This window comes from Hibiscus syriacus, unplaced genomic scaffold (genome assembly GCF_006381635.1).
Source record: "Hibiscus syriacus cultivar Baekdansim isolate YM2019G1 unplaced genomic scaffold, ASM638163v2 tig00117048_pilon, whole genome shotgun sequence".
NCBI lineage: Eukaryota > Viridiplantae > Streptophyta > Magnoliopsida > Malvales > Malvaceae > Hibiscus > Hibiscus syriacus.
Genome location: NW_024063538.1, coordinates 1203790 through 1220959, shown reverse-complemented (window position 1 = coordinate 1220959; position 17170 = coordinate 1203790). Strand labels below are relative to the sequence as shown.

Sequence of the window (17170 nt, the reverse complement as noted above, 5' to 3'; positions counted from 1 at the left end):
AAGCGTTTAATGTCAAATGGTTGAGAATTATCTTTGAACAGATACTACATTGTACTTATTCATATTTATAAAAAAAATTAAAATTTGAGATATTTCCATATACATACAGTGATCATATTATTTTATTTTTTAATTATTAAATATATATTTTTATTATATTTGCTGAAAGTTTTTATTTGTGATTTTGAATCGGTTGGTCCGAGACTGTGTCTCGATCTCATAACCAGTCTGATCATTGGTTCAATTTTTACAACATCAAGGTTTAGTAGCATTATCTCATGTGGAAAACATGGTATATTCTATATATGGTAAAAGTAATGTACCAATCCTTTTACTATACTTTGATTTGTTGTGAAACATGTAACCTACATTTTGAAAAAAGAGACAAATATGATCATTCCATTAAGATTTCCATCCCCTTTTGTCAACAAATTTCGCGAGAAAATCTAGGGAATTTCATTAGGTATGCTTCACACGATGTCGACACACAAACAAATTAAAAGAGAATCTAGTGTAGGTATGCTTCACACTCTATCAACCATGGAGATAGATAAGGACCACCCTACTTTAAAAAATCATGCACGCGTGCTTGTATGTATATATGCATCTTTTTACATCAAACACTTGGAAAATATTATATAACTTCCGATTATACATGCAAGGGATTAACTGAAGAGATAAGTACTTGCTACATAGCAATGACTGAATGTAAACCATATTCATCCAGCAATGGTGGCCAGAAATATTTCTCAACTGATAACACCGAATAGACTAGTGATTCCTCGGGGGGTCTATTTTCCCGACCGCAAGTTCACAACTCTCACCTTATACTTGACACCATACCTGCCCTCATCGCCACTTCGACGTTGATAGTCCATAGAAACATATCTGTCAATTGAGTGACAATGCCAACCATAAAAAACCACCAAAACAAAGATTCTTCTCTTGGACAAAACATGCAGCACAAGATTTTATTGTCTCCTCAGCTCTTTGAACCATAATCTTTTCGTTTCTTTCTGGCTGCTTCAAATCATCTCAAACACGGCACCTTAGCCGTTATTAGAAAATAGAAAATGTGAAATGTTTCAGTCTAGTCATGAAGATGAAGGCTGCCGACTTCAAGTAAACTGGATGTGCAAATCGTCCTATCCGAACTCTCGTGGCACTTTGCGAGTTCTCGCTTAGAACAATCTAAGCAAAGGTACTCCAGACTAAACGTTTCCTCATACTCATTGTCATCTATGCACCCACCACACTGAAGACACCGTAATATGCAAAGACTGCATGCCCTGCATAACTGAGTATGGTCTTTCTGCCGGCAGCCCTCTGCAGGACAATCGTAAAGAAGCATCACATTCTGGCATCTTGGGCACATTTCGATATCAATGGCACGATCATCTTCACTAGAGAGATACAGAGTCCTCCAATTATAAAAAAGTGGCTTGTGCACAATCTGCTGAATCTGGTTGTCTATGCCTAACAAGAACTTCAGCTCTTCAAAATGATTCACCGTCACGCCAAAAAGCCCCCCAACCCTCAAATGCTTCACCCCTTGTGTGCCCATAGACTTCAAAGCCTTTAGGCTATTCAAAATACCCTCGATGCTTAGCCTTGTACATCCGGGTACACTCAGCTACAAGGAGAAGATATTTAGTATCTTACAGTAAAAAAGAGAACATTAAACATATTAATCCAACTATAAAATCAGAAGCCAGAGTCTCAAAGAAAAGTAAGGCAGTTAAATTTCCCAATTGAAAACTGCTTAAAAAATTTGCTGTTTCACATCACAATATGTTTTTTTGCTTTGAAAACTCAGGCTTTCCATGCAATATAAAATAGAAGCTAAAACATTCAAAGCTAACAAAGAAGACAGTAACATGGATCCGTTCAGCAAATGAATTGGATCTACACATATATGTTGCTTGAGGAGAAAAAAAAACATGCAAAATAACTCACCAGTAATCCTCCTTTCTACCTCTATTAAAAGGGAAACTATTTCTAGGTTCGTACATTCAAACATGATGAGTACAGGCGTATACTCCTTATGGATGTGTCTAGAGGCTTATTATGTTTTAGTCTTTAACTGAGCTCACAAAAGTTTTAAAAAAGCAATCTCATGCAAACAATTGATGTCGGTACAATAAAACAAAATCATAGAGTAGATAACAGTATAACTCAGCCAAAATATAACAGTTTGTCATGTTGAAAACATCCTCAGTCATGTTCCAGATAATAAACTCTTATATATGATAGGGTTAACTCAGAAAGATTAGAAACCGACACAAGAACCAAAATCTCAAGGCAACACGCTAACCTTGATTAGCTTTGGATTATTTTCAATCACGCACATAAGGCCCTCATCACTAATCCTTTTGCAATCTACCAGGCTCAAGCATTCCAAGCTACCCAGAGCCCTGTTAGTTATTTGTAAAAGAGAATAATCAGTAAGCTTCTCGTTTAGTGGCTGATCAATGTGAATACTCCTCCATAGAAGAGGATCATTCTGAACTATATTTCTTAGGGAGGTGCAAACATTTTCAACCACTAAAAGATCCCGCACACCCAGGTAACCAAGGGCCAAAATCAGAGCTTCATGAGGAGCTTCTCCAGATCCTTGAGAACAAGCCTGACAATTCCGAAATTCTTCTTTCCCCCAGTCAACAGAAATCATGTCCTCATCCCCAGTATGCAAAATGTCCACTACATTACAATCCGATCCAGCAGCAGCACAACCAGACACATGCCCTCCTTCCTGTACCTTAGAACCCACCAAACTGACCAGAGACATAACCTCTAGATTCGAACCCCATGCTTTCGGGGAATTCTTGGAACCACATGGCTTTGTTCCAAATCATGTTAAATCCGGAAAACAACTGATAACTCCCATCACCAGTCCTCATCTCATCTCTAACATAGTGACGATAATCAAATTTCAAGGCCCCAAGCCAATCAGTAATTGTAGTGAAATCCATTGCAAAAGGATCCGACGGCAAACGGTCTATAATATCATTAGAAACGGACTCCTGAGGACCACATCGAGCAATGACCATATCCCTTCCATAACCAACGCAACCTTCCAATTCATGATTTGAACCACAAGGTTTCATACACCCATCTTCAGTCAAATTAGCAGGAACAACCGGCCAATGGGAAAAGTTTACCGCCATTTTTCTTTATAGAACCAATTATCCAATCTTTCCTTCCTGAATCTTAATTTTAACCAAAAGCCCTAAACATCATTTTTTAATACAAACCCTAAAAATCTACCTTCTTACTATTTCTGTCTCTTTTTTTGGGAGGGTTGTGCGAACAGCTAAAATAAATAAAATGAATAAAAACACCTCGATTTTGGATGACAAACTAAAGTAACGCACCAAAAATTTCTGAGTTTCTCTCTCTCCTAAGATTACCTAAATATCAATCCCTAAAAGGAGAAACACAAGAAAAGGTGGGATAATCTAACTTCTCTATCTATTCAGTATTCACAGAAAAATAATGAATTGAATTTCCTAATCAAAATTTTTATTTATATATTTAATTTTTTTAAATCCCTCAAGAACATTCAACCTAGCCAAAACCAGGGTTTTCTACGAATCAAACATGTCAAATAAACTCTTTTTTAAGGAGCAACGTAGAAAAACCTGGAGTGGGAGATAATCAAATCCACATTAAGATTAAAGATTACCAGGAAAAAAATTCCCCAATTTCACTCCAGCGAAACTCAACAGACAGATTTTTCCAAATTTCGAGAAATTGGCAAAAATATATCGTTTTTCTTCGGATTGATGGCGGTTGAGAAACTGGGAAACTCGAACCGATACAAACAATCAGCGATGAAAAGAGAGCGAGGAAATTAAAATACAGATAAAATATAGAGTAAAGAGCATGTTTTTTTAGGATAAAGGCAAGGAGGAAAGGGGTGAATCGACATGTGTCATAGTGGTAGAAAATATTATTATTAAATATAGGTATTTTCAATTTAGAAATTAATAATGTTATGAATAATTTAATATTTTATAAAGATAAAAATAGAATTTAAAATTGTAAATTACAATATCATTCATTCATGTAGTCAACTTGATTAATCTCTTGATGTGGCGTGAAAATAATCAATAATTTTTTATTTTAAAAATATATCTAAAAAACTGTCTAATTATTATTTTTTAAAAATTGAAAAATAATTATTAAATTATTATAGTAATTTAACACGTTTAATAATTATTTCATGATAATGTGATAAATTTTAGTAATTATATTATAATAATTTTTGAAAAAATAATTATTATTTATAATTTCTAAAAGTAAAAAATGAGTATAGTTTAATAGTGTCAATTGTATTTTACCCAACACAAAAAGACGGGAAGTTTCATTTCCCTAACGACGTCGTTACCAGACACCGGTTGTCGATTTCTCTGGTTCCTGTGTTTGGATTTGAACTTTTGACTAGGAAGAAAGAACTAAGAAGGAAGTTACAGTCAACAAAGAACAACGAGCAAACCAATATGGAAAGTTTTTGAAATTGTTCTTCTCTGTAAGTGTTTCAGCAGCCCCTTTTGTTCTCTTTTATTTATTTTAATTTCTCGAATTTTAAGTCTGGGTTTTATTGCATTTGTGTTCTTTAATTAAGACTGCCTTAATTGTTTTGAATTCATCTTAGGGATGAATTGGAATCTCGAATTGTCTGAAATTTACTATTTTTTCCCAAAAAAAATTAAAATTTTTAACTTTCCTTGTGGAAGAAGAGAGAAACTAGTGCTGATCTTTTCTTTTGAGTGAGTTTAAATTTCTGGGTTTTGCTTCTTCTTTTTCATGCCTAATAGTTTGATTTTTTTGCAATTGGGTACTGTTCTAGACTAGATTGTTGGGTTGATTTTCAGACAAGAGGCTTGAAGCTGAAGAAGGGTTATGTTTTGGTTGTTTGAGATTTGAAAGGTTTCGAGTTTCGATTAGTTCTCTTATTTTTGCAGTTTGATTTTGGTTTCTGTTTATGTTAGGAGATTTAGGTTCCACTGTGGGTACAATCTTTTTAGGTTATCCTTATGAATTATGATTTTTGGGTTTTATTTATGGCTGATATCAATTTTAGATTTGGTTATAGATGGATTACTGATTACTGATAAGAATTTCTAGGTGTTCGGCGTAATTTTTGTTATCTGCATTGTGGAATTCAGGGAAGTGAATCATGCTCAAACAGATTCTAAGTAAGCTTCCTCGGAAATCATCGAAGGCAGGTGATCATCGTGAACACGGCGGACACCATAGTACTTATTCTAGTGTTTCGGGTGGTGGCTCGAGGAGCAGTGACTTAGGAACTGGCAAGTCCGGGAATTTGAGTGTTCCGTCTTTCACCATACCTAATTCTACGGAAGATGCTGGATGGAAAGCTGCGAATTCGAAGCCAAATGGGAACCATGTTGTCTCTTCTTATGAAGCATGGCCTGCTTTCAAAGATGTTCCAGCTTCTGAGAAGCAGAACTTATTCATAAAGAAGCTTAACTTGTGTTGTGTCATATTTGATTTCACCGATCCCACCAACAACCTCAAAGAAAAGGAGATCAAGCGGCAGACGTTGTTAGAGCTCGTGGAGTATGTGACTTCTGCGAATGGGAAATTTTCAGATGCTGTTCTGCAAGAAATTGTTGAAATGGTATCAACAAACTTGTTTAGGAGCCTTAATCTGCAACCACGAGAGAATAAATCCGTCGAAGGCCTGGATTTGGAAGAGGAGGAGCCTTCAATGGATCCCGCCTGGCCGCACTTGCAAATTGTATATGAGTTTCTTTTGAGGTTTATAGCCTCACCCAAGACCGATGCAAAGTTGGCCAAAAGATATGTTGATCAATCTTTCATGATGAAATTGCTTGACTTATTTGATTCCGAAGATCCTAGAGAGAGGGAATATTTGAAAACAATTCTTCATCGCATCTACGGGAAATTCATGGTTCATCGACCCTTCATTAGGAAGGCTATAAACAACAATTTTTTCCGTTTTATTTTCGAGACTGAGAAACACAATGGGATTGCTGAACTTCTGGAAATTTTGGGCAGTATTATTAACGGGTTTGCGCTGCCACTCAAAGAAGAACATAAAGTGTTCCTTGTTCGGGTGTTGATTCCCTTGCATAAGCCGAAATGCTTAGCAATGTATCATCAGCAGTTATCCTACTGCATTACACAGTTTGTCGAGAAAGACAGCAAACTTGCCGATACTGTCATTAGGGGGTTATTAAAGTACTGGCCTATCACGAATAGTTCGAAGGAAGTCATGTTCCTAAATGAATTGGAGGAAGTTTTAGAAGCGACTCAACCACCCGAATTTCAGCGTTGCATGGTGCCATTATTTCACCAAATTGCTCGATGTATAAAGAGTCAGCACTTTCAGGTCAGAAATTTTGAAATTTATGTTCTTCTTTGCCATAATTTTTTATCCGTTTATTTCTACATTCGTTTATTTCATATCTTCGATTTGGATGCTATATGCCATGATTCGGGATTCTAGTTTTCCTTATATTTGGAGAACCATGCCCGTACCCTTGTCCAAATATGTATCATACAAGGACAGGTGGAGTAAATCTTAAAGGGCAACCGATTGATTTTGCAATTAGTTCAAGTGGTGGTTTGAATTTGTCTATTGATGTTAGAACTACTTGAGGATGACTGTTTATATTAAAGTTATAGTTCACGAAGTTAAGCATTATTTTTAATTTTCATTCCAATGTGTACGTTTAGTGCTATTCCGGCTGGTGGTATCAGTTAGATTAGAACCTGATTGCAGAGCCGGGAAATGGTTTGGCGGTTTCTAAAACGGGATTACCTAATGTCAAGACCCTATAAAATGTTATCACTAGTGAAATTAACCGATAAATGTACTGTTCATGAACCGGAATGATAGTGTGGTTCGGGATTCAGCTGTTTCTGTTTTTGAATAGTCTAGTGTCTCGTGGTCGTATTTGCAAATTGGAATAGCTCAGGGAGGTTAAATATCTATAACTAAAATACCTTTTTCTTGTGTTGATTGAAGTTTATGTTGTAATATATTTTAATGTTCGATTGCTGCGATAAAAGGGCGGGGGGATTATGTTACTCGGACTTGGGTGCAAATGCCGGGTATGGGAATGTGTTCTACATGGGTTTCATCACTTGGGGGGGGGGGGGAGGGATTTAAATTAATCCCATAAATAAAAAGGAAGACGACAATGGAGATTTTGACATTCAACATTCTATTGGTATTTTACTATGCATCTTTCGTGTAATAATCCTTTACCTATGTTTCTCTAATTCTTCATTTTACTTGAAGTATCGGCATCCACACTTATTTGGACAAGTGTAAGGAGATATGATCCCTTAAGGATCCTCCAAAGTCCAAATACACGGAAAACTTTGAAAAACTTTACACATCCATATCTGATGAACATACCCGAGTGTGAGTAACATAATCCTCTACAAATGAGTACGGTTAGGTGAAGTATACTATGCTATGGTTAAGAATTGATCTCCAAACACCGAATAAATTTCTTTCTAATAACTCCTATGTTACTCGGACTCGGTTGTACGTGTTAGACATGGTTGTGTCCAGCATGGGTATCTTCAATTCTTTTACAAGGTTTCGGTGTATTTAGAGGGTGCTTGAAAGATCATATGTCATACAAAGGTCCGAGAATGGACACGGGTACAATAGGAAAAATGAAGAGTTGGCGTAACATATTATTAACTTTATGTCGATACACGTTTTTCACGTTAAAAGGAATTAGTGTCGGTATTATGATAGGTTCTCCTGTTCTACGCATATTGCTTCGACTCTTCATTTTCATGCATATACATGGGGAAAAGGATGTAAGGATATAATCTTCTTAGGATTCTAGTATGAGACTCATATCCTCATCCGAATGACTTAGGTTTCTACCCTTGTGTCTTTCATGGAACTTATAATTTTGTCCTTGTCTTTTGAAACTATTGATTTTCATATATTTTCCGCTTCTCAGGTAGCCGAGCGAGCTTATTTTTGTGGAACAATGATCACATCGAGAACTTAATCATTCAAAACCGAAAAGTTATACTACCGATTATAATCCCGGCATTGGAGAAAAATGCAAGAAATCACTGGAATCAAGCCGTACATAGCTTGACTCTAAACGTCCGCAAAATCTTCAACGATCTTGACCCAGAGCTGTTCAACGAATGCTTGCTCAAGTTCCAAGTAGACGAATCGAAGGAAGACGAGACCAAAGCAAAACGGAAAAACACATGGAAACGCTTGGAAGAACTTGTGGAAAAGAAATATTCTGGTTGTGAAGACACGGTCGAAACCCGCAAATCGATCGGCAACGGCTCATCAGGTTAGATATAGATTATAGATTTTGTTGGTGTACTTTTTTTAAAGATTAATCAGAGTTTCTATTGGGGTGGAACTGAAATATTGTCAATTTCTTTGCATATGACAATCTGAATTATTTTGTATTGTAGGGTTCCAGCTTATTTAGTGAAGCCTAATAAATATTTTTTTAAATTAAACTATTTATTTCTTGAATTTCAGCTTATTTCATATATTTAGTTCTCGGTTTATTCGGTCGAACCGTTTCGGTTCTTTTATGATCTTAGAACTAGTCGTATCGCAATGCAAATAGAAGCTTGAGCCGTTCAAATAACTCATTTTATTATTCTAAAATATGATTTTAAACAAACATATTATTAGAATAGTATTTCCGATTGAGTCGGGCCAGCCTGAACTACCTGTCGGATGCCTGTCGGACGGGTCGGGTTGACTTACAACTTGAAAAACAAATAATTCTTAAGGGGCAACAAACATATTCACTTTCAGACATGAAACCATACATTAAATTCTACGAAACAACAAATCTAAGCAATGTTTCATCTTGTTCTAATGTATCCATGTCTTCCTCTTTTAAGCTAATCCATGCCTCATTCCATCTCCAGTAGCGGTATCCATGAAAACAAAAAGATTCTTAAAATTCAAGCTCGCCGAGCCGACCCAGGCCGGTTTTCCATAGACTCGTGATGTTAAACGAAATTATCTCCCCTTTAATGAAGCTTTCAGCCTTCTCTTTGATGAATTCCAAGTGTTGACTCGACCCTTCTCGGAGTTGTTTTATATATTCCGCATCGATTTTTTGTATCGATTCTCTGATCTGGTTAATGAGGTTGTGACAATCTAGTTCGGAGTTTTTCTTTGGGAGTGTCATTCGCGATCCGGTACAAGTTCCCGAAACTATGGTTGGGAAGTGGCGGATTGAATCGTTTACGTAAGTTTACTGCATGGACAATGGCATAGAAGTGACTATCTTCGTCGTCATGTTGGAGTTTGCTTTCATTGAGGCGATGAAACGACTCCATATGAAGGCCGATAAGGCCTCGATACGTGAAGGGTATACTTTGTTTCCTATGTTCTCTTTGATTTCTTCTATTTTTGATGCACTGAAAATGAATCTTTTGTCACTATTCTTTTGGTCGATACACCGTTTCTCGGTTCGAATCCTAACATTGTCTTCGGTGGGAAGAGTTCAGCCGATACCAACTCAGGTAACACTATCGAACTCCGAGGACCTCCGCGACAAACTGCAGCCCAAGTTTTCAAAAATGTGAATAAAGATAAGGCATCCGCGATTTTATGAGAAACACAAACACCGATTCCAAAGCCTCCGCAATCGAAAACACTGAATTGAACACCAAAGGGAACTTCGTCATCATCATCGAGCGCAAAAGGAAGCAATTTGTTGAGTTCACCCGGCACGGGATTGTTCAAAACATCCGAAATTCCGCATCGAACTCGAGCTTTCACAAACGGTATGCCTTCATCATTGCAGTTTACAAACATGTTATCGTTATTACGACCGGCAAGCGGATAGAAATAGGTCAAGACATCGGACAAGGATTTTTTGAGACGGTCGATAACTTTGATTTTGTTGCAGGATTAAATATCACCTTCGGATACGATTGAACGGTAAAATAAAACGAGGGGTTATAAACCGGAGGCGATAATTGATCGAGAAACGAGAGTTGATAACAGCGAAACTGATCGGAGGTTGGGAAAGATGGCTTGATGATCTCTTTGGACAGTAATTCAACGTCGAGCTTCATTGTTGCACTAAGCCAAGCTTCGTGAACAAAGCACATATACTTGTTAATGAATGCCCCGTTTCGTGCGTATATTTATAGGAATGCTCATTTGTAACATGTATTTTTATTTATATAAATATTATTATTTCACTATTATAATTCTTTTTTATATTTAAAAATTCAACGTCAGAATATATTATTTCGTGTCACTTGCACCTGTACAAGGATAAACCGACAAAGTTACTTGTATGGATAAAATCTTCTATAATTATGAGTAAACAAATAAGATCAAATATGTCGATAAATAAGTTACTTGCATCTACACAAAATTTCTTTTTCTCTCTCACAATCCTAAAAAGATAAATTTGTATCGCATTACACGGTGAATGGTAGATGCGGAGTGTCATAATTAGGGATGAGCATGGCCTGATCGAATCCGGTTTGATCCATCTAAATCTGAGCCGAGTATAGTACTCCTCCACCCATCACTCGATTCGAGATTAAGGAAGTTTCACCCAATCTGATATGATACAAATATATTATTTCGCGAGCGCGCGCGCGCGTAATTCTCATTTTTATTAGATGAAATACGAGTTTCAAAAATATTGAGATAAAAATATTATAATAGTTATCTCTAAATATATAAATGTCAATTATACTAATATTATCGGATAAGGTATTTTTATCCTAAATTTGAACTCGATTTGACCATGCTTTATATTTCAAAAATTCTGACTTAATCCAACAAAATCTTTTTTTTAATTTAGATCAAAACCTGTTAAATTCATATCAAATATTCATCCCTAATCGCACCATAATTTTTTTTAATTGAATCAAACAAAATTCGATAACATAATTAAAACATTTTTTTATTTGTCAACTAGACACAAAATCAATTGTGTAACAATGTTACATAAACTTAGCCCCACATTCAACATGTAATCTTCCATGAACAGTGAAAAAGCTTGTGGGTATTGCTTAATTTTCTCACCAAGCACTGATTATATTGAGTTGAATTTTGTGTTTTCGTGTATCAATAGTAAACTTCTGGTTCTTCAAGGGTTTGTTTTATCCAGAAAAGCCTTGAAATTTTCTATGATTCTTCATTTTCTTGGAAAACAGGGGAAAATAATTGTACATTACTATAATATTTCTTCCTTAACAAGTTAGATTTGTCTGTCCAAACCACATAGCACATGATAAGAGTAGGTATTATTCGGATTACATGAAAATATAAAAAGGCTTATCAAATCGGCACATTCATGAATATATCTTTAAAAAAACATTGTATACTTGTACCAGATGAATATTCGTATCCAACACTCTATCCGAATAACAGAAATCAAATACATTTATAATTTTCTCTATATTCAAATTCCAAAACACATCAAACTTGGCCATGCGTTATATTTCAACCATGCAATATATACAAGAGATAAACATTAGAATAGTACACAAAATAGCATTCTCAATCTTAATTCCAACATAAATGACTAAAAACATGGTAGACCGCGATATAAAACCCGAATCGACCCGAATTTCTCTGCCTAAATCATTACATAAAATGCAGCAGTGACCGATACATTCCGAGGAGCAAACAATACAGTAAATCCAGAAACCCTTTACAATTTGGTGATATAAACAGCTTAAACAGAAACCGGGAAATATGTATGTTACATCAACGGTTACAGTTGGATCGGCGACCCTATGAACAATTTGCATCTAGCTCAACTAAGCCTGTAGTAAGCTTAACATATCAATTACAAGTGTATACAAGCATGAACAAGTGCTTAAACAAGAGCAGGAGTGTATGTTGCGTCGACGGTTATAGTTGGAACAGCAACCCCATGTTACAAATTGCATCTAGCTCATCTACACCTACTCTAATACGAGCATGGGAAGAATGTGTGTTACATAAACAGTTACAGTTGAATCAACGATCCTTCATTACAATTCCATTTAGCTGATCTATATCCTATTCTATGCTAACATGTAAATTACAAGTGCTTACACAGAAACCAGGGAATATGTGTGTTACATCAACAGTTACAGTCAGCCACCCTATGTTACAATCTGCATCTAGCTCATCTATGCCTATTCTAAGCTAAACATACAGGTTACAAGTGTTGGCCTTGATTTCTGTACAAAACTCCTACAAGACTCGTATGACATCTGAATACAGGATCGTACAAACAAGGAAAGAGACCATTTCAAGATATGGACCTAATCAACAGATTGAATTTTACAAGACAAAAATGTTTTACACGACTTGGACCAACATTCCAATTTGCGGATTCAGTTGGATTTGCTTTCTTTCCGGAAGTTACAATTTCTTAGCAGGCTCAAAAAAAACATATATATAAACTTTAAAGGGCCAAAGAAAATATCAGAGGCCAATGAAGCCAGCCATTTTAACACATCTTCCTCAACAAAGAGTTGCCTCATTTGACTCCCTGGATGTGATGATAAAAATAAATCCCTATGTCAATAGACATTAAAGAGGAAAAGAAGAAAAGAAAAAAGAGAAAGCCAAACACCACCGCAACCTACGTGCATTACTCACTAACCATACAAGAATCACATTATATTTTAATTGTAAATAAAACCTGATGTCTAGTAGTCCTATAGCCGTGATCCTCGTATCTATGAGAAACCAGTTGAAATAGATGATGAGTCACATAGATATGGCTCACAATAACTATGAGCATGCAGAACCTCTTTAGAAATTGGGCACTAAAACGGTAAGCTATAGCATTCTAGGTAAAGCATTGTTTTTTAAACCAGCTGTGTCTCGGAGGATAACTTTATCATACAGTTAAAAACTTCAAACACAATTAACCCTAAACTTTGGAACTAAAAGATGCATTTTCAGCTGAATACTGACAGACAAGCTTCATTCGAATGGGAAAGAAGTAAAACTATCTAACATATAGCACAACTCACCAAAACTCGAGCTTCAAAAATTTGAAAGAGGCAAAGGAAAAATAAAACGGCAATATTGAAAACATATAGCATGTATTATGATATCCGGCAAATCTCAATTGAAAAGCAAATGATATGATTATAGAAAATGAACAACTAAAGAACAGAAAGATGAAGTAACCAGAAAACATCATGATAAAAGAGTGAAGAAGCAGGATAAAAGTAAAAAGGAGATGAAATTCATTCTCATGCAATCAGATACAATATACATCATCTAGCAAGGTCTAAGGCTTATGCCAAGCAAACTTCCTGACCTACGAACCCTCCTAACTTCTAACCCCCATAAAAGGATGTTCAAAAAAATCACAAGCTAGAAATATTTCTTATCAACCAAGAATGCAAACATATCACAAGAATGCTTCTAAAGAACAAATCCCAACGATCATATGAACAACAATATTTTCTAAGTATCACGACCACAAGCCAAGTGAGCATTCCCTTGAATATAGTGTTTTGCAGATAATTATAAACATTGTAGATATTCAGCTGTAGGATGTTAGGATTGCAACCCCACAAAAGAATATCCACATAGATTAAAATACTATGTTTTCCAAGCTCCAACATACGAATACTAAGTTTCTTCATCTAATAGTTGTTCCCTAGAATGCAGTAAGAGACAAAAAGGGAAGACTATTCTTCCCCACCACCATGCAAGTAGCACTTACTTCTTCCTTTAAGAAGCCACGTTCTGCATATGGATCAACAATCATCACAGAGAAAGTTGAAATGATATAGCAACCAAGGCAAGGGAAACTGAGGGTGAAAACTTAATTAAAGGTCTCATAAGAAAGAGTAAAGAAGCATTCACAGCATAGTTTGTCACTTTGACGGTAGGTGTCTCTTCTTCCCATGGTCCACGTCCCTTGATCTAGACTTGTGCTCGTCTTCTCGGGTAGCATGGGACCTGCTTCGAGATCTTGAAGACTGTCCCCTATCCCGGTCATCATCATAATCCAGGTCACGTCCACGACGTCGGTGTTCTCTGTAGCTGTCTTTTTCTTCCCTGTAATGGTGTTCCCTATGCTCCTTCTCAGACCTATCCAATTCTCGTTCCTTCTCATCATGATGCCTCCTCTCTGAGTTGCCAGACCACTCACGCTCAGAAACCCGCTCTTTTTCCCGAGTGGCACCACTTGACCTTCCTTTTTCATGATTTGCATCCCCATACCCATACTCTGAAGCACCATCTTCACCACCATAACTAGATTCTCTAGTCCTACGTTCATGCTCATCACCTCCCCACCCACCCATGTTTGAGTCAGTCCACATTCCCGTGTGAGGCCCATCCATTCCAGATACACCCATCATTCCCATTCCATTAGGTGCCATTCCACGGCCAAAGAAAGCAGGATTGACATGAGGAGCAACACCAGTTAGTCCCATTGTATTAACAGCTGGAAATGAAGGAAACATGCCAGGAAAACCAGGTCCTGAAAAACCTCCATAGCCGCCTCCTCGACCCATATATGTTGGATCAAATCCAGCACCCATCATACCTTGTAGATGCATCATGCCACCAGCAGGACCTCCCAGACCTGGTCCATAGGCCCCAACACCATAACCACCATTTCCAACTCCGGCTGAGCTCCCAACCATGTTTTTTACACCTACAGCTCCTCTTCCTCTCATCGGTCCTCCACCCCCACCTCGGTTGACACCTTGACCACCTCGTCCACTGCCACCCCTTCCATAGTTCCTTCCTGTATCCCCACCTTGGTAATTCATATTACCACCTTTCCCAAAAACTTCATTTGGCCTCCTTCCTTGAGATTGTACTTGTGGCTGGCCTTGGTCTTTGTTCGTATAATTAGCTCCCATCTGCTTCAATGTTTGTGGTGAAGCAAAAGCCACAACACAAGCTCGCCCATTGAACATATAACCATTCATTCCCTCTTTGCATGCAGCTGCAGACGCTGAATCATAGAACTCAACTTGACAATACCCTTTGGATTTACCACTAGCTCTCTCATCAAAGAACTTAATATCCTTCATCCTTCCATATTGAGATAATACACTCTCAAGCTCTGCATCAGTTGTCCACCAATGTAACTCACCAACAAACAACGTGGTTGGACCATTCTCCAAAGGTGGTCGATTCTGATTTTCGTTCATCATAGGATGGTTTGCAGTCATACCCATTTGATTAGGTGGAATCAGAGAAGCTCCTTGAGGACCACCAGTCCATGAATTTAGAGATTGAGCAGGGTTGTTAATAATCTTTTGAGGCACACCAGAAGGACCAGGTCCAACCTTTGAGGATGCTAAAGTTAACCCTTGAAAACCCGTATTTTTTACTTGGGTATCAGAGTTCAACTCCATAACACCACCCCCTTGTGAATTGGTAGACCTAGATGGATAACTTCTAGATTCTATCTCTGGTCTGTTAACAGCTAGTTGCCCCTCTGGTTCTCGATAACCGGCATTAACATTGGCGTACTTTCCTTGAACTGAAATTCCAGAGATGTTTAGCCCTTGTGAACCCCCAGCTTCACCTCTTGGTTCAGGAACTTCATTTTTATGAGCTTGAAGTCCAGTACTGCCCATGAGAGCCGGTTGTGTCGGTGCCTCAGATCGTTGAAACTGAAGAAAACCTTCCCCAACATTAACATCATTGTAGAGATCATCGTATTCATCATCCTCCCCAATCATCTCTACATCTGCAAGAGCAGGTATGGTCCCACTCCCTTGATACTGTATCTTTTGTGCTCCTCCATACTCCTCATCTCCAAAATCTATTTGTTCTTCAGCCATTGCCCAATTAACCTTTAACACATCAAAAGTGAGGGGGAAAAGAAGTTATTCCTAAATCAAACAATATGAAACGAAAGACATAACAAGGAAAAGCGTAGCTTTAAACCTATATCAGCCATGTCAAGAATACACAAACTCCAGAACAAATGTAATAAAAGCAAAAGAAATAAAAATCCAAACTCCTAGTAAGGATCATTTTAGTAGCATATTTTCACTAGCCATAGATTTTAAGCATATTTATAAGGAAATCCAAGTAATCAAACTCCGAAACAAAAGAAAATCAGCAGAGATAACCACAATAACAGTACTAACACCTTAAGTTTCTTCAATCATATAGGGAAAGTTTCCATTTTTATCTAAAAATTAATAAAATTTGCCTTTATATATATATATAAAGGTTTGGAGGTAAAAACAAGAATCTAACCTTGATATCTAGATGAAGAGTAGCTGAGGTCAGAATAGAGACAACTGCTGTCGTCTGAGGATTTGCCTGGAAATGCAGGGAATGCAGCAAAGCGTAAAAGCCAATGTCTGGGAGCCTAATCCGAGAATTGACCTGAGCAAGCAGTATGTCCGAAAATGGCTTACTGAAAGTTCAGGCCTGGTGGATAATTGTTAGGCCTTTCCATATTTTTATCAGTCGGCCAAAGCCCTAAAAATAGAATACACGTAGATAATCACGTGTTGAGCCGGATTTTTTATTTACTAGAACTTAACCTAAAAAAAAACTCTTCAACTCGCAATCAACTTGAGTTTAGGAAGATTTTATTCGATCTAAAATTTGATTTCTTTTTCAGTAAAAATCTAAACTAAACTCACTCAACTCAGTACAAATATATATATAATTTTTTATTAGTTAAAATAATAATATAAAGATAAATATTCTTATAATTATCTCTAAATATATAAGAAATAATTATAATATTATCTCAAATTGAATTAAAATTTGTATTATAAATCCTAATTCAACACGACTCCATCTTTAAAAACAATAAACTTGATCGGGTCGGATTGAATCAAATTCTCGTCTCTAAATATACATCATGAACAAAACGATAAACTTGTAAGATATGTTTGATTAAGTGGAAAATTAGAAGAAAGAAGAGAGCAAAAAATGAGGGGGAAATCTACATTTTAAGCGTGTTAATAACTGTGGTCATTTTTTATTCTTGTATGTAAAATCAGATCATTTTAATTTAAAAAGAAATAAGAGAATCAAGTTCCTTCAATAATTAAATATATGGTTATTATTTTTAGAAGATATAAGTTTGAGTATTAGAGATTATAAAAATATTTGAATTTTCATTATTAAATAATTGAAAAGTTTTAGAATATATATTATTGTGTAATCATCATAAATTAA

General features: G+C 36.5%; 2 protein-coding genes and 2 pseudogenes across 5 annotated transcripts; 1 reads left to right on the top strand and 3 right to left on the bottom strand.

Moving 5' to 3' along the window:
* Nucleotides 1-698: 698 nt before the first annotated feature.
* On the bottom strand, nucleotides 699-3851 carry LOC120197694 (annotated as a pseudogene).
* A 517-nt stretch (nucleotides 3852-4368) lies between these two features.
* On the top strand, nucleotides 4369-8542 carry LOC120197722 (serine/threonine protein phosphatase 2A 57 kDa regulatory subunit B' theta isoform-like). 3 transcript variants are annotated; one of them, XM_039199138.1, is made up of 3 exons: nucleotides 4369-4531; nucleotides 5131-6382; nucleotides 7983-8180. In XM_039199138.1, the coding sequence occupies exons 2-3, from the start codon at nucleotides 5183-5185 to the stop codon at nucleotides 8031-8033; spliced, it is 1251 nt and encodes a 416-aa protein (XP_039055069.1). In that variant the 5' UTR covers nucleotides 4369-4531; nucleotides 5131-5182; the 3' UTR covers nucleotides 8034-8180. The 3 variants fall into 3 exon arrangements, with proteins under 3 accessions (XP_039055069.1, XP_039055070.1, XP_039055071.1); XM_039199140.1 differs by lacking the exon at nucleotides 4369-4531 and adding an exon at nucleotides 7692-7696 and having other exon boundaries at nucleotides 4728-6382; nucleotides 7987-8542; XM_039199139.1 differs by lacking the exon at nucleotides 4369-4531 and having other exon boundaries at nucleotides 4727-6382.
* Nucleotides 8543-8755: 213 nt separating this feature from the next.
* LOC120197438 lies at nucleotides 8756-10151 on the bottom strand (annotated as a pseudogene).
* Nucleotides 10152-13213: 3062 nt separating this feature from the next.
* On the bottom strand, nucleotides 13214-16390 carry LOC120197495 (RNA-binding protein FUS-like). Of its 2 annotated transcripts, none has more exons than XM_039199004.1 (2): nucleotides 16228-16390; nucleotides 13214-15815 (listed from the first exon to the last, which is right to left on the bottom strand). In XM_039199004.1, the coding sequence occupies exon 2, from the start codon at nucleotides 15805-15807 to the stop codon at nucleotides 13876-13878; it is 1932 nt and encodes a 643-aa protein (XP_039054935.1). In that variant the 5' UTR covers nucleotides 15808-15815; nucleotides 16228-16390; the 3' UTR covers nucleotides 13214-13875. The 2 variants fall into 2 exon arrangements, with proteins under 2 accessions (XP_039054935.1, XP_039054934.1); XM_039199003.1 differs by having other exon boundaries at nucleotides 13214-15819; nucleotides 16232-16390.
* Between the last annotated feature and the right edge of the window lie 780 nt (nucleotides 16391-17170).